Source organism: Chlorocebus sabaeus, chromosome 8, assembly GCF_047675955.1.
Source record: "Chlorocebus sabaeus isolate Y175 chromosome 8, mChlSab1.0.hap1, whole genome shotgun sequence".
Classification (NCBI taxonomy): Eukaryota; Metazoa; Chordata; class Mammalia; order Primates; family Cercopithecidae; genus Chlorocebus; species Chlorocebus sabaeus.
Window position 1 is genome coordinate 16,652,682 of NC_132911.1, and position 17,167 is coordinate 16,669,848.

Consider the following 17,167-nt stretch of genomic DNA (forward strand, 5'->3'; position numbering starts at 1 on the left):
TCTCCCTCAACCTTTTCCTTTTAAAAGGGACAGGAACTATTTTGTCTTCTCCCTTTTAGAGAGACGTTTTCTTCACCTCATGGAAGAGATTACTTTCGCTTTTGTCAACTAGGAGTTGAGTCCTACAGTGTGCTAAGCTAACATGGTAATAGAAATAACTTTTCTCTTGAGTTTTTCATGCCCACGGAAAAAAAAAAAATGAACACTTTTGGTATGTCTGCTTTGATATACCACTTTTATGTGATTCAAATTAGTTGTCATGGTCTGTTTGTCTAAGTCAGTGTCTTACTCACATTTATGGGGCAGATGCTGTGTGCTTCAAAGAGGAATTAATTTTAATATGATCCAGCAGAGCTCGAAGTTGTAACATATTTGTGACATGCAGGAAATGTTTAAATTGAAAATAAAAGAATTTCTAAGGTAGAATTAATGTGCTACTCATTGTGACTTTGAGAATAAAGCTCATTTGCTTTAGTAAAAACTGAGTAAACCTCACTTTTCTGTTGACTAAAATTGAAATAACTATTAATTTATCTCAATATGTGGTTTAAAGGAAATGGGATAAAGAAGGCTATGCAACACTTGAAATTTCTGCATGGTAAAATTGGAGAATAGATATCAGCGTCACTGTTAACCAAACTGAAATTCTGTCTGTGAAGTAAGAAAATTAAATAATCCTGAATTAAAACTCAAAATCCACATTAAAACCAATAGTTATTTTTAGAAGACCTGTCCCAATTATGTTCAGTATTGCTATTTAGTTTTTGTATTGTTATAAATAATTATATTTGATTACTATCTATATTGTTTCAAAAATGAGTCTCTATTTTTCATTTATTATCTTTATATACATATATATTAGAAAAGTGTTTGAGGCTAAATTTGAGCAATCTTTTCTTAAACAGTAACTTTTGAACAAAAATATTTGCATTTGACAATAACTTTGTATTTTATGTGTTTTTACACTGTGAGAAAGGAAACTTTGAACTTGACAACTCTGCCATTAAACTGAAAATTACAAGGTAAATCACTAATTTACTAAGTAAACATGGTTGAGAGAACATTCATTTCCTGAGTATCACAAAGCAAAACCTTGTATAGTAAAAAAGTTAATGTTACTTAATCAGTGGCAAGTGATAAAAGTGTTGCTAGTACTTATTAAATCATTTAAAATAGCTTTATGTAACTTTATTTGTAGTATATATAACAGATATGAGATTTCTATCCAGAATACATAAAAGGCTCTCAATAATTAAGTAAGGCAACAGAAAAATAATCATTCACTTAGAAGAGAAAGGAAATCCCAGTCATCATATTTTAAAAATAATGCCAAACTGCACTAATAATAATGGTAATGAATGCTAAAATAATGATTTTTCTTTTGGCCTATGATGTTGACAAATATCAAGCAGGCTTATGTTTACAGGAAATTGAACTGGCTCATAATCTTGGCGAAAGTGTAATTGGATACAGCCTTTTGAACTGTTCCATTCCATTCTACAAATGTTACAGAATTATTTACTATAAACATGTATTTATATGTAAGTTGTGTACTTTTTTAAAAATAGAACTTCTGTGTATTTTGAATTACATTTAGGGAAAAGCAAGCTGTGAATGGCAAAAAAAAAAAAAAAAAACAAACTTTAAAAACAAAGTCTTTGAATGCATATCAAGCTAATAAAGTATTGGTCCAGGTCAAAAAGATTAGCAACTCATACCAACTACACCTTTTTTTCTGTTTTTTTTTTCCAAGACGGAGTCTCGCTGGGTTGCCCAGACTGGAGTGCAGTGGCGCAATGTTGGCTCACTGCAACCTCCGCCTCCCAGGTTCAAGCGATTCTCCTGCCTCGGCCTCTGAGTAGCTGGGATTACAGGCGCATGTCACCACACCTGACTAATTTTTTGTATTTTTAGTAGAGATGGGGTTTTGCCATGTTGGCCTGGCTGGTCTCAAACTCTTGACGTCAGGTGATCCACATGCTGGCCTTGGCCTCCCACAATGCTGGGATTACAGGTGGGAGCCACTGTGCACAGCCCCTAGCTATACCTTTTTTAAAATGTCATTTTGTTTTACAGTTTTCACTTCTCTCAACTCGAGTCAATGGAGTAGCAGACACATTTTTATGAAAGTACCAGCACCTCTGGAATTGTTAATAAGGGTTGTTCGTATATAAATGCACAAATGGAGTCAAATTGCTTTTCCTTTCCTTAGATTGGCTCCCCTGAAGGATTGGAAATTTTGATCCAGGAAAGAGTTGTCAATTTTGGAGCGCTTTTGAAAACAGGGTACTCCGTGTCTAGAGGGAAATGCATAGCTGTGGCGGCAGGTTCAGGTATTAAAAAACAGGCTTGCCTCAAGCCTTTCCTGTGCCCTCAGCTGAGCTGCTTCAGGGATTCGATGGGAAAGCAAACTCTGACTAGCCTCTGGTTTACAAGCGGACTTGTAGAACAGGCCATTCGTGAGTCAAAGATCATCCACGCCTGCCTGTCTCATTCTGGAGATCAGAAATGTTAAAGGGAGTGGAGAAGCTAGGAAGCATTTACAGATGCCACATCTAGGTTAGTAAGAGATCTGGAAACCATATATTAGTTGGTTTAAACTAGAACATTTAAGGGGGACACAATAACGTCAAGTATGTGAAGATTTGTCATTTAGATTTTCTGTTTATTGCTATGGTTGGGAAGCCTTGATATCACAGGAAAAAGTCACAAAGCAGCAAATTTCAACACACTGGAAGGATGAATTTTCTTATTCTTAGCGCAATCCAATAATGGAACGGGCTGCCCTCCAAAAAACTACGGGCTCCTGCTAGCTCTAGAAATGCCTGAACTTATATTCAATAGCTGTCTTGGGCAGGAGATTGGTTGGACTGTGCAATCTTCAAAACTTCTCACACTACCCTCTGGTTCCAGACTTCAGAGGGCAGTGGCATTTCATTCCAGCACCAAGTCCTGAGATCCTGTGCCCTTTTGAAAGCTGAATAAGGACAAAAATATACAGAGTCAGACTTGGTGCAGCTGAGATAGGGCAAAACTTCCAAAGACGCTCATACAAAGAGAGAGACCAAATGGGAAAACAAATAGACAATACAAAAGGCATACAAATGTCTCGATTACTAAATACAGCTTCTTGTTGCAGCTTGCTTTAGCACTTGTGGCCCCTGTCCTAATCCATAATACCTGCTAGCTTGGAATATTTACAGCAACCCTGAGGAACGGCAGTTTCCCAGCACTGCCTGGCCTCTCTCTCATTGTGCAATAGGAAGCAGGTAAAATCACTGTGCATAAGCATTTGTACTTTTAGAAATTAGGGGGGGGAAAAGAGTATCTGCTGTGGACACAACATTTTATTCTTTGTGGAAAGCTTACCAGGTGGTTGCCAATGTATCAAGAGCAATAAATGCCTGTGGAAATGTAATGACCTGGAGAGCACTGCTTTTATCTGAACTCTATAGTTGGAAGGAAAACCAATCAACCAAATGATACAGAAGAAAGACCCCCAAGGGGCACACTTGACAAGTTTTGTTCCGCAGCACAGGAGCCAGGGCTGACGTGTGCAATGGAGGCATGGCTGATTGCAGCCTCCAGCCTTTTCCTCCACCCTCTCTCCAATCTGTGCTCACCTCTCCTCCAAATAAAATTGAGTAAATGTTTAGAGAATGTTGGTTTGAAGGGAAGCCAAATTATTAAGCTAGGTAAATGCCTTATGTCTGTGTTAAGCCCTGTTTGCCATAAGCTTCATATAACCTATTACCTTTTTTTCTATTTCCAGTGTCCATGGAAAACACTGGTGAACAAGGTAAGCTAGATGACATTAATGTTATAGATTTTTAAAATAATTTGAAAGAAACAATTGTATTCACTTAGATTTGGTTGGGATTAATAAATTATTCTTTGAGAATGTGACGACAAGCTAGAGTTAAAGATATCTCATTTCTCTTAAGTTTGCAGATTGAATTCTGTCAGACACTTGGCAAATTCTATCCTGAAATGGCTGTCGTTGTGCCAGAGATTCTTAAGGCTTTGAGGTATAGGGATATCAACAATTTCCTTTCCTAATTTGGACTATTAACTTGTAACTGAGTCACCTACATAATTTATGAAAAATATCATGGGCTTTAGTCATCTCACACTGATTTAAGTGCCTTATTGAATAATTCAAATTTTTAATGATTCTATAAGTATCATCATTCTTTAGAAAAATTAAAAATTGCTATTAAAGTTTTAAAATGCCAAATATGCTATATTTAAATTAGCATATTTTGTTCAATGATATCTTACAGAATTAAATTGTGTATTAATGTATTACCCAGAAGGAATCATTATCACCATATACAAAATTAATATTTAAAATTTGGGCTGGGCACAGTGGCTCACGCCTGTAATGTCAACACTTTGAGAGGCCAAAGCAGGCAGATCATTTGAGGTCAGGAGTTCAAGACCAGCCTGGCCAACATGGTAAAACCCTGTCGCTACTTAAAAAAAAAAAAAAACAAAGAAAAATACAAAAAGTAGCCAGGTGTGATGGGGCATACCTGTAATCCCAGCCACTCAGGAGGCTGAGGTAGGAGGATTGCTTGAGCCCCAGGGGGCGGAGGTGGCAGTGAGCCACTGCTCTCCAGCTTGGGCGACAGAGTGAGACCCTGTCTCAAAAAAAAGGACAGAAAAGAAAAGAAAATTTTGCATAGTATTTGAAGACTTTCTAACACCACCCAGAATGTGTTTATGTGCATTACTGAAAAAAGTATTCAGAACACTTTTTCAAAACAATTGTCCTGTGTGATAAATAAGACGCTTGACCTCCCACTTATCCAGAGGTTCTCTGTTTAAATATGTTATCATTACACCAGCTTTGACTAGAGCCAAGGAAATAAGCAAACAGCTTCTCAAATAGGAACTGCCTTTGTTATCTATGTCATTAAAGCAAAGTTCTTAAAGCCTGAGTGCTTTAACACTTGTTTTTAATGCAGTGTTTGCTAATTAAAGTTGCAGGCGTAACTGCCTTATTTTTACAATTTAGAAAAGGTCCTTGTCAGTGATTTTGCCAATAGATGGTCTGTCTACAGATGGGAGGTTTTTATTCATGGGCATAGATCTCATTATGCATTTAGGAATTTTTTTTAAAAACTCTTGGCTTTGGAAATCGTTGAGTTGTGTTTATTCTAGTGTGAAGTAAAGGAACTTTCATAATTTATTATAATTGGTAATTTGGTAATTTTAAAACAAGCAGATCGTTTGTGAATACTATAATTTTAGTATGTATTTGCATATTATAATGATAATTATGTTTCTCTCATTTTAGTTGTGTGCCTGATGGCCTATCATCTACTTTTTGGAATGTTTGTCTGGTCATACTGGAAAACTATCTTTACATTACCAATGAATCCTTCAAAAGAAGTAAGTTAAAATATTAACAAAATTATTCTAAAGATAGAAATCAATAATACTGATGTATTATTGAAAAATGAATTTTATTTTTAATGTTGCAAACTTATTGAGTGTAGTGACTTTTTAGATTAAAAAATTAATATGTCTTAATAAATACTTGAATTTTCACTTGGAAATACTATTTTTCACCAGATGAGCACTGCATTTTCTGTATTAAATCTGTTATGAATTCCATTTCCACTTTACAGTCAAACATCAGGATGGATGGATAGGTAGACAAAGATAGATAATAAAATAGAGCTGGAAGGTAGACATAATTCTGTGATAATTATCATATTAAAGGTGTAGTAGTTGGTTATTAGCCACCAGAAACAACAATAACAACAAAATAATGGCTTAGTTACTTTCCTTTGCATTGAAAAAGTCCCTAGCTAGTCCACAGCTTCCAGGTGCCCACACTCCTTCTGTCTTGTTTCTCTGCCACGTGTAGCCTCCATTTCCAAGGTCCCCTCTTGGTCTAAGACGGATGCTGCAGTTCCAACCATCACATCTACATTGTAACCAGCAGACTAAAGAAAGTAGGAAAGAGGAGAAGTAAATGTCCTTCTCTTGAAGAACACTTTCTAGATATTCCTGATGTCATTTCTGCTTACATTTAGAAGTGAGTTATATGGCCACATCTACCCACACAGAAGATGGGAGTGCAGACTTTCTTCTCGATGGCCATGTTAAACGTGAGAGAAGAGGAGAAAGCTGGTTACTGAGAGACAGCTAGCCATCTCTACTCCAGAGGGTTTTAAGTAGAGTGATGGATCAGATTTACATGTTGAAAAGATCATTCTGTCTGTTTGTGGATCATTCATCCTGGCTAAACATTCTTGGGGCAAAGAATTGTGTCTCACTAATTTTTTGTATCCTTGGCAGATAGCCCAGTACATTGTTGAATGAAAATATACTTTGCTAACAGTGGTATGGGTGTAGTTTTAGTAAGCCAAGGTAAAAAGAAAAAAAAAAAAAGCATCGCTGTCGACAGTTTCCTGAAGTAATCAGTTTGAAATGAAACTTTGGTGAAAAAAAAAGCCAATAAATATGCTATTTGGCTTGGGAAAGGATAGTAAAAACCACAGATATTTGCACAGAATTAATGGTATGCCTGGCTTAGAATGCTCTATCTATCTATCGCCTGTTTTTCTTCTATTCTCTACTTCTTTTTCTTTCCCAGTCTGTTTTTTTTCTTTCCTCCTACCATATTTGCTTCTTTTCCATCATCTCTCTTACCTTCATCCTGTCCTTAGTAGTAGGTTGGAAAAACAATACTGACTTCTATCATAGGTAATCTCATCCACTCTGGTAGTTTACATACGACCTCCCTATTGATAACTCCCAAATCTATTTTGAGTTCCAAACTCCCCCTTAAATTTCAAACTTATGCGTCCCCTGCCAAGCATAGCTTCTTAATAATTCCACTGACACCTCAAATACAAAACATCAAAAACAGGAGTCATCACCTTCTCCTTCCCCAGAATGTGACTTATCTCTTGCTTATGTCAGTTAGTGGTCAGTTTATCACTGCTCTAATTCTGGGTCTTCATCGTCTCCCTTGTCTGAGACATTGTGTTCTTCTCCTGGTAATTTGGTTATTTTAAAACAAGCAGATTGTTTGAGAATACCATAATTTTAGTCTGTATTTGCATATTATAATGATAATTATGTTTCTCTTATTTTAGTTGTGTGCCTGATGGCCTGTCATCTACTTTTGGCCATGTTTGTCTGGTCATACTGGAAAACTATCTTAAGGTTTTCTGTTTACAGCCTTGCCTACCTTTCCTCCCCAGAACCCCGCAAAACTTCATCCAATACCCTGAAGCTGGAGTGGTCCACCTAAAAACCGATGTACCGCCTTCCCTCTACTGCTTGTGTCTATTGCGATTCCACATATCCCACAGGGGAAACCTCAGTCTCTCCTGCCTAGCAATAGCAGCTCTTGTCTCAATTTCTGACTTTATACTTCATACTCGAGTAGTTCTTAACTGCACATAGTTTCCTGTGTACAACTTGGCATTATTTCCTTTCCAAAATATTCTTACCCCTTTCTCACTGAAATAATATATGTATTTTTTTCCATTCCTACTGGCAGCTCCTTCTTGGTCTCCTTTGCTGGTTCCTCTTCAGCTCCTAGACTGCCAAAGCATGGGAGTGTTCCAGAGCTTAATCCCTGGACCTCTTTTCTTATATACCTGCATTTGTTCCCTTGTGGATTTCATTTATTTCTGTGACTGACTGTGTCACCCCAGTACTGCAGCTCTCTGATTAATATATTAGCCTGGTGCTTGCTAATAAACGCCTGACACATTTCCAGCTACCTATTTTGACATCTAATAGAAATTTCAGGGTCAACAAAACTGAAAACAAACTTCTCATTTCTCATTCAATTCCCCAGTTCTCCTAGTCCTAAAGTTTTCTTATCTCAGTAATGATGATTTCACTCTTCTGTTCAGGCCTGAAACGTTGGTGTCATCCTTGGCTATGTTTTTTCTCTCGGACGCCACATCTAGTCAATCAGAAAATTCTATACCGTCACCCTCAGAGTGTGGCCACAGTGTGAACTCTTGTCCTGCACTACTCCCTGCTCCCACCCTGGTCCAAGCCACCGTCCTCTCTCGTTTATACATTTGCAGTAGCCTCTTAACAGGTTTTTGTTTTTGTTTTTTGGCCTCCTCTTGTGTATTTTCAACACAGTAGCCAAAGTAATCCTTTCAAAAGACAAGGCAAATCTCTCACTTTTTGGATGTCTTTTTACAAACGATACTTGATCATTGAGGCTATCTGTGATGACTCAGCATAGAATAGCAACCCCCCAACCCCCGCCATTCCCTGTGCCTTACCTTCCTGGATTTTTCTCCTTACCCTTTACCATCATGCAACACGCTCCGTATTTATTTGTTGAATACTTTTAAAAATACACCATCACTAGAATGTAAGTTCCATGAGGGCGTGAAATTTATCTTTGTTCACTGCTTCATCACCGGGGCCTAAAGCAGTGTCTGACCTGTAGAAGGTACTCAGGAGATGTTTTTTAAGTGACTGAAAGTGGGGAAGAAGTTATGCATACAGAGGCAGGTTTATTTTTATGGCTTTGGCAGGAAGTTGAAGTGACTTCTGACTTCTCTCTAACATTATATATGACATCATTGGCTAACAATGAAGAGGTAAGTGGGTTAATTAAGGGTTGGGAGAGTAGAGAAGGTTTGAAATAGTGGATTGGACAGAGTGTCAAAAGGCAATGAAACAAACACGGAAGAAAGAACACAGCATTGAAGGAGCAGTCAAAATTGATGACAGTGACATAACAGTGTCAGGCTTTGTTGCATGATTTTTCTACAAAAGATATACCTTATTCATACAACTGTGTGAGATAGATATTATTTTTTACTATTTTACAGATGGAGCCATTGGCTTTGAGCAGGAAATAATTATCTTAAGGTATCTAGTGCTACTGTGTGGGAGAGCTAAGTTTCAGACAAAAGTCCTTTCAACCCTCAGGGACACTTTCTTTCCACTACACCATGCTCTAGTATGGAGAGTAAGCATGATGGGGTGGGAGTGCCCAGGACTTCAGTTGCAGCATGGGGGAAAATACAGCAAAAAGTTTTGTACATATGATTTAATATTTGTATTTTTAAAGTTTTGTATATGAGGTACATAAGATATTAGCTGATAAAGTATATACCAATACACGAACCTGGGAGGCGGAGGTTGCAGTGAGCTGAGATCGCACCATTGCACTCCAGCCTGGGCGACAGATCGAGACTCCGTCTCAAAAAAAAAAAAAAAAATAGTATATACCAATAAATACTCATCTGTTAGCAGTGTGATCTCACGTAATTTTTTAATTTTTTGCAGTTAGGGGAACATGATCAAAAGAGTTTGGAGACTACTGTTAGGAAGAAAGAGCCCTTGTTTGGTGGTTAAGAACCTTACAATATTCCCTTTATAAAATGCAAGGTCTTGGGCTATTCTTTTAATTGATCAGCCGTTAGAGACCTCTCGCTTGTAAAATGAGGATCCTGAACTTAGAACATGTGAATTAAAATTTGCCCTTTTCGTAGCAAGATTGTTAAAGTGCTAAGTTTGTATTTCTCTGCCCTGCTTATTTTACTTAACGTAATGACCTCGAGTTCCCTTCATGTTGTTGCAAATGATGGGATCTCATTCTTTTTTTTGTGACTGAATATATTCCATTGTGTAAGTAAACACATTTTCATTATCCATTCATCCATTGATGGACGCTGAGGTTCCTTTCAAATCTTGGCTATTGGAAATAGTGCTACAATAAACATGGGTGTGTGGATTATCTCTTAACATACTTGTTTCCCTTCTTTTAGGTATATACTAACAGTAGGATTGCTGGTCATATGGTAGCTCTATTTTTGGCTTTTTGAGAAACCCATTGTAGTAGTTCTAATTTACATTGCCACCAACAGTATACAAGGGTTCCCTTTTCTCCACTACCTCACCAGCGTTCGTTATTGCCTTTATTTTATTTTTTTATTATTTTTTGAGACAAGGTCTTGCTCTGTTGTCCAGGCTGGAGTGCAGTGCTGCAATCACAGCTCACTCACTGCAGCTTTGACTTCCTGGGTTCGAGCAATAGTCCCGCCTCCGCCCCCTAAGTAGCTGTGACTATAGGCGTGTATCACCATGCCTATCTAATTTCTTTTTTATTTATTTTTTGTAGAGATGAGATTTTGCTATGTTGCCTAGGCTGGCCTCAAACTCCTGGGCTCAAATGATCCTCCCGCCTTGGCCTCCCAAAGTGCTGCGATTATAGGCATGAGCCGCTGCACCTCCCCTTTGCCTGTCTTTTGGATAAAAGCTATTTTAACTGGGGTGCGATATCTCATTGTAGTTTTGATTTGCATTTCTCTGATGGCCATGGATATTGAGCATATCTTCATATTACCTGTTTGCCCTCTGTGTGTCTTCTTTTGAGAAATGTCTATTCAGATCTTTTGCTCATTTGTAAACTGGACTATTAGATTTTTTCCTGTAGGGTTGTTTGAGCTCCTTATACATTCTGGATATTAATCCTTTATCAGATGGGGAGTTGACAAGTATTTTCTCCCATTCTGTGGGTTGTCCTTTCACTTGGTTGATTGTTTCCTTTGCTGTACAAAAGCCTTTTAACTTGATGCGATCCCATTTGTCCGCTTTTGCTTTGGTTGCCTGTGCTTGTGGGATATGACTCAAGAAATCCTTGCCCACACCAATGCTTTGGAGAGTTTCCCCAATATTTTTTTTTACTGGTTTCGTAATTTGAGGTCTTAGATTTAAGTCTTTAATCCGTTTTGATTTTTGTGTAGGGCAAGAGAGATGGCTCTCATTTCATTCTTTTGCATGTGGAGAGCGAGTTTCCCCAGCGGCGCTTATTGAAGAGACTGCCTTTTCCCCAGTGTATGTTCTTGGCAGCTTTGCTGAAAATGAGTTTACTGTAGATGTGTGGATTTGTTTCTGGGTTCTCTCTTCTTTTCCATTGGTCTATGTATGCCAATACCATGCTATTTTGGTTACTCTGTACAAATGCTAGTCTTATGCCAGTACCATGCTATTTAGGTTACTCCCCTACACTAAACTCTGTAGTGTAATTTGAAGTCAGGTAATGTGATCTTCCAGTTTTGTTCTTTTTACTCAGGATAGTTTTGGCTGTTCTGGGTCTTTTGTGATTCCATATAAATTTTAGTATTTCTCCTCCTTGGGAAGGCTTTCCAGGTTAGGTGTTGTGGTCTAAGCTGTATCTGCATTAGGAGGTACCCTAGTCCCAGTAATACTGTGGTTCTTACAGACTGGTAGATGTGTACTGCCTTGGTGGTCTTGGAGAAGATTTGGAAGAATTCTCTGGATTACCAGGCAGAGACTCTTGTTCTTCTGCCTTACATTCTTTTAAACAGAGCCTCTCTCTCTGTGCTGAGCTGCCAGGAGCTGGTGGAGGGGTGACATGGCACCTCTGTGGCCAACACCACTGGGACTGTGCTCAGTCAGACCCAAAGTCAGAATAGCATTGGGTCTCGCCCAAGGCCCGCTGTGTCCACTACCTGGCTCCTCCATCTATGTTCGCTCAAGGCTGAAGGGCTCTGCAGTCAGTAGGTGGCAAAGTCAGTTAGGCTTGTGTCCTTCCCTTCAGGGTGGAGAGTTTCCTGAGGCCCTGGGCGGGTCCAGAGCTGCTATCAGTGATACAGATACTGCAGTCAAAAACCTTTCTAGTTTTATTTTGATATTCAGAGTGTACCTGTTCCCATTTTTTAAATTTAATAGTCCATCAGTGACTTATTAGCATTTTTTATTATTCTTTAAGTTCTGGGGTACATGTGCAGAACATGGAGGTTTGCCATGGTGGTTTGTTGCACCCATCAACCCATCGTCTACATTAGGTATTTATCGTAGTTCTGTCCCTCTCCTAGGCCCGCACCCACTGACAGGCCCTGGTGTGTGATGTTCCCCTCCTGGTGTCCATGTGTTCTCATTGTTCAACTCCCACTTATGAGTGAGAACACGTGGTGTTTGGTTTTCTGTTCTTGTGTTAGTTTGCTGAAAATGATGGCGTCCAGCTTCATCCAAGTCCCTGTAAAGGACATTAACTCATCCTTTTTTATGGCTGCATAGTATTCCGTGGTATGTATGTGCCACATTTTCTTAATCCAGTCTATTATTGATGGGCATTTGGGTTGGTTCCAAGTCTTTGCTATTGTGAATAGTGCTGCAGTAAACATACGTGTGCATCTGTCTTTATAGTAGATTATTTCACTGACATATCCCTTTTTAAAAGTTTTTTAAATTGTAAAATATTTTATGCATATTATTGCATATGTACGAAAACATATATATAATGCACTTCTTAAAGAATAATCAGGTGAAAACACCTAAGCAGTCACTGAGCCAATATGTCAAACACTGTTCAAATTTTCCATCTCTGCTGTCGTCAGCTGTTTCCCTTTATTCCTCAAAACGTAACAACTATCCTGCATTTTCTATTCCTTTTTCTTTATAATTTTATCACATGTATATGTATCTCTGAACAACAATGTATATGTTCTTTAGCTTGCTGGTTTTAAAATTAGATGAATGGAATCCTTGTATATATGTTTTAGAAGATTGTTTAATGTTGTTCATTATATTGAGGTTCTTTGCTTTGCTGTACACAACTATAGTTTATTAACTGTTAAATGCCGGTACTATTCCATTATTTGAATATATCATACCCCAGTTTATCGATCATCCTTTTGATGGACATTCGAGTTGTGTTTAGGTTTTTTATATTTCAAGCAATGATACTGAGATTTTTCTTGTACATGTCTCCTGACACACGTTTATAGAAATTTATACAGGTGTGTGTGTGTGTGTGTGTAAGATATATATTTATATGTATATTATTAAACAGGTGCCCAAATTTTATTTTTCTCAAATATTTTAAAATTAGCTGGACCAAATTGTCAGTATAAGAAGTAAAATAAATAATTAGACCCTTTAGAAGTGCTGTGGGAGATTTCATGTAAGGATTATCGCTAAGTTAAAACTCACTTAAATAAGAAAATATGCTTAATGGATTTTCTACATTTGTTCTTAATGATCTAAATGAAAAATTTATTCATTGAGTTTTATTTATTCATTGGGCCACTTTATCTATCAGTATAACTAATATTTTGTTGGAACTCTGTGGTTTATAAGCATTTTTATGTACTCTGTTCCTTTTGAGTTACACAAACACCAGAGGAGGTAGGTATAATGGTATTATGATTACTAGTATTATACCCTTTTTCTAGATGTATAAGTGAATGACCTGTAAGGTGAACAGACTTGCCCAGATTTCAAACTCTATTGTCTGTTTGAATGTACAATATACCATTAATATTTTATAAATACCCTTTTCCGGGTATGGTAGAGAAGACCAATATGTTATTTCTTTGAAAATACTGATTAAAATTTAAATGTATTCCACAGTTCCATCTCTCTTATGCAGAGAAAGAATTGTTGGAGAGAGAGCCAAGAGGAGAAGCCCATCAGGAAGTTCTTAGGCGAGCAGCCAAGGATCTTCCCATCTATACCAGGACCATGTCTGGAGGTAAATGTCAATAATGGGTGCTTTGCAGTGGTATGCAAATAGCATCATTAAGGTGGCTGTAAGAAAATGTGTTTATATACTTGAAATGGTAAAACACTCATTTCAGAATACTGTGTTATTTCTTGCACTGCTGTTAAATCTTTCCTGAATGATTCCATAAAACAGAATGGAAACCTGAATAACACTGTGGGCAAAGAGATCTCAAGGAAATCAGAACTGAGTTTAATCCTGTTCTGCCTACTTAGTTATGACTCAGTGAAGATGTGAGAACTGCTGAAATCTTGATTTATAGTAGTATTCATGTTTAAGGTTTTAATTGTAGACTTTCCTATACGTATTTAATTTAAGGCAGCAGTGTCTGTAATGAATATAAAATGAATACTTTTACAAGTATTTTTTCATAAATTTAGAACAATCATATAGGTGATGTAAAATTTCATTTAGGTATTGGTATAATTTTTTATCTCTCTTTAACATTTTCTTACAAATGCAGTAAATTAACGAATCTCTTGCTTGGGACATACTTTAAGGTAATTTGACAACTATCCAATTAAATAATTGTCTTACAACTGATGTCCATGGACTAGTGATGCTTACCCACCAAGACTTGCCCAGAACTGTGGCTTCAGACCTGTGCTGCCCATTATGGTAGCTGCTAGCCCCACGTGGCTGTTGAGCACTTAAAATATGGCCAGTTCAAATTGAGATGTGCTCTAAGTATAAAATACACACTGGTTTCAAAGACTTACTATGAAAAAATATATAAAATATCTCTTTAATGGACAGATACAGTGGCTTGTGCCTATAATCCCAGCAACTCGGGAGCCTGAGGTGGAGGATTGCTTGAGCCCAGGAGTTAGAAGTTGCAATGAGTTGTGATTGTACCACTGCACTGCTGCCTGGGTGACAGAGTGAGACCCTGTCCCTAAAAAATAAAATAAAATAAAAATGTAAAAAAGAAAGAAAGAAAGAAAAACTCATTAAGATTTGTGACTCTGTGTGGTGACTCATACACCTGTAATCCCAGCACTGTGGGAGGCTGAGGCAGGTGGATCACCTGAGGTCAGGAGTTCGAGACCAGCCTGACCAACATGGTGAAACCCCATCTCTACTAAAAATACAAAAAAATTAGCTTAGGCATGGTGGTGCACACCTGTAGTCCCAGCTACTCAGCTCAAGAGGCTGAGGTGGGAGAATTGCTTGAACCCAGGAGGTAGAGGCTGCAGTGAGTTGAGATGACACCACTGCACTCCAGCATGGGCGACAGTGAGACTCCATCTCAAAAAAAAAAAGATTTTTATATTACTTATATTTGTTTCTGACTCACTTATTATAACTACTGACAATTGAAAAAACATCAGAAAAATTTCCTTAGGAGATTCTCTGTTCTTGTTAAACCTCCAGAGAACTGTGGCTGTAGGCAAGTCATTCCATTTTTGTGTTTAAACAGCATCAGATATCTTATTTTTTACCAGATTTAAATTTTATATGCTTTTTAAAATTTAAATTTGAAGAGATGATAAAAGCCATTTAATTGTATATTCAATTCAGTGTTAACTCTAAGACTAAGTGGAGCTTTTTGTCCCTAGCCATCCGATACTGTGACAGATGCCAACTTATAAAACCAGATCGCTGCCATCACTGCTCCGTCTGTGATAAGTAAGAGAACCTTTAACTTCTAAAATATCTACATGCTGGTGGTCTTTTTCTTCATTATGTTTCTTTTCTCACTGTTTTCCTGATTATCTTCTCCATATTCTCGCTTCTCAGCCCTTGATTTAGGAAATACAGTCGGGATAACCCGCTGGCATTCATGCCAGTGAGGCCTGAGGCCACAGTCAAGTGTCAGTTTGCCCCCAGATTCACGGTGCCCTGAAGTATGTGATTTTTAGCAGTTCTGACTTGGCTAGTTCTAGGAAATACTTATATGAGTGTTTTCCATTTTTAAAAAGATAACTCAGTTGACTTCATGACAGTCAGACCAGTTGTTATATATTTAATATACTCCAAGAACAGTATGACTTGGCATCAGGATTGATATTGAAGGAGAAGTTTTATCCAGACTTTCTGTAAATCCATTGCAGTTTTGTTCTTTCTTTAGCATAAGATAGTTGTATATTAATACATTATATTGTTTTTAGAAAATGAGTTGCTTTGCATCTTAAGCATGTATATTTCAAATTCAAGTTACCTTATTATAAGTATTGGCTATAACGTTTATTTTAGATGAGAACTTCTGCTATTATCCAATTTTTAGATAAGTAAATAATTTTGCAGTATTTTGCCTGCCGCAGCTCTTTGAACTAACCATAATTTATATTTTTGTGATGTAATATGATTAAAATTTCATGGGGTATTGGGTTTTGTGTTTTGCTTTGTTTTTTAGATGTATTTTGAAGATGGATCATCATTGCCCATGGTGAGTTGACTGTATATTTAAACGAGTTTGTGTCCCTTATAAATGTTAATACATTGAATCACCCATGTAAATCTTTTCACAAATGAAATACTACTTGAGTTGACATAGCAGGAACTTTCAGATTTAGTTTCTGACATTTGTTTCATCAACTTAAAAGAGCCTTTATTTAGGGGAGTTTCCATGAAATACTTTTAAAACCAGTAGGTTAACAATGTAACAGTTGATATCACATGTTAGCTCAGAAAAAAGGATTTTCTTTGTATGCGTGTGCATAAACATAGAGATTCCAGAGTACTTCACAGAAACATACACAAAGATGTACACGTAAATTATACATAGTACCTCACTGGAAGGTTTTTATAAAGAATTAAGTCATTTAAAGCTTTTTAACAATTTATTTTACGCAAAAGTTGACATTAAGGAGTAAAATACCAACTACACAGATATACAAATACACACATACATTTAAACAAGATTTTCCACATAGAATTCATGAATATTTGCTAATATTTCTCAGTCACGAAATTAGGTAATTTAATAGAGGATTATTTGAAAGATCTGATTAGTAAGGTTAATTTTCCTTCCTTTTCCTATAATTTTTCATCTCAGTGTACACATGTCTTTGATAGTCATGCCCAGGTTGCTGGCCAGGTTGGATTTGGGCATGAGTAATACTTACTCTTCAAGCCTTCTTTCAGGGATGGCTCTACAGAAAGGTAGACATGCCCACAAGTCCATCGTAGGTATAGGGTGAAATATATGTAGGGAACAGTTCTCTTAGCAGCAGGAAAGATTCCCAGGGGAATGTAGGGATTATGGTATCCTGTATCTTTCACCATTGTACCTCTTTTTTTTCTCCACCTCGATTTTCTTCTTTAAAGCATTCAGGCTAGTCAATCCATACGAGAATGGCATTCTTCTTACAGGTCTCGATAAATAACCCCCCTTTGTACTAACTGATACTTGCATTCATTCTTTTGCACCCGCCCCCCCTATTTTCTTTTCTGTTTTTTTTTTCTTCCAACAAGTGTTCCCCCTCCCCCCGTGTCTTTAATTAGACGCCGCCTTCTTCTTCTTTTTTTTTTTTTTTTTTTTCTTTGAGACAGAGTCTCGCTCTGTCGCCCAGGCCCGAGTGCAGTGGCGCGATCTCGGCTCATTGCAACCTCCGCCTCCTGGGTTCAAGCGATTCTCCTGCTACAGCCTCTCGAGTAGCCGGATTACAGGCGCCCGCTACCTCTCCTGGC

General features: G+C 37.5%; 1 protein-coding gene across 2 annotated transcripts in view; it reads left to right on the top strand.

The window, feature by feature from the left end:
* The window catches only part of ZDHHC2 (zDHHC palmitoyltransferase 2), a 73,515-nt gene that overhangs the window by 25,591 nt on the left and 30,757 nt on the right, over positions 1-17,167 (top strand). For both annotated transcript variants that reach the window (XM_007961729.3, XM_007961730.3), the window contains exons 2-6: positions 3,773-3,799; positions 5,303-5,397; positions 13,384-13,504; positions 15,094-15,163; positions 15,891-15,923. In XM_007961729.3, the coding sequence (XP_007959920.1) occupies positions 3,773-3,799; positions 5,303-5,397; positions 13,384-13,504; positions 15,094-15,163; positions 15,891-15,923 (346 nt within the window). The remainder of the gene's footprint in view (positions 1-3,772; positions 3,800-5,302; positions 5,398-13,383; positions 13,505-15,093; positions 15,164-15,890; positions 15,924-17,167) is intronic.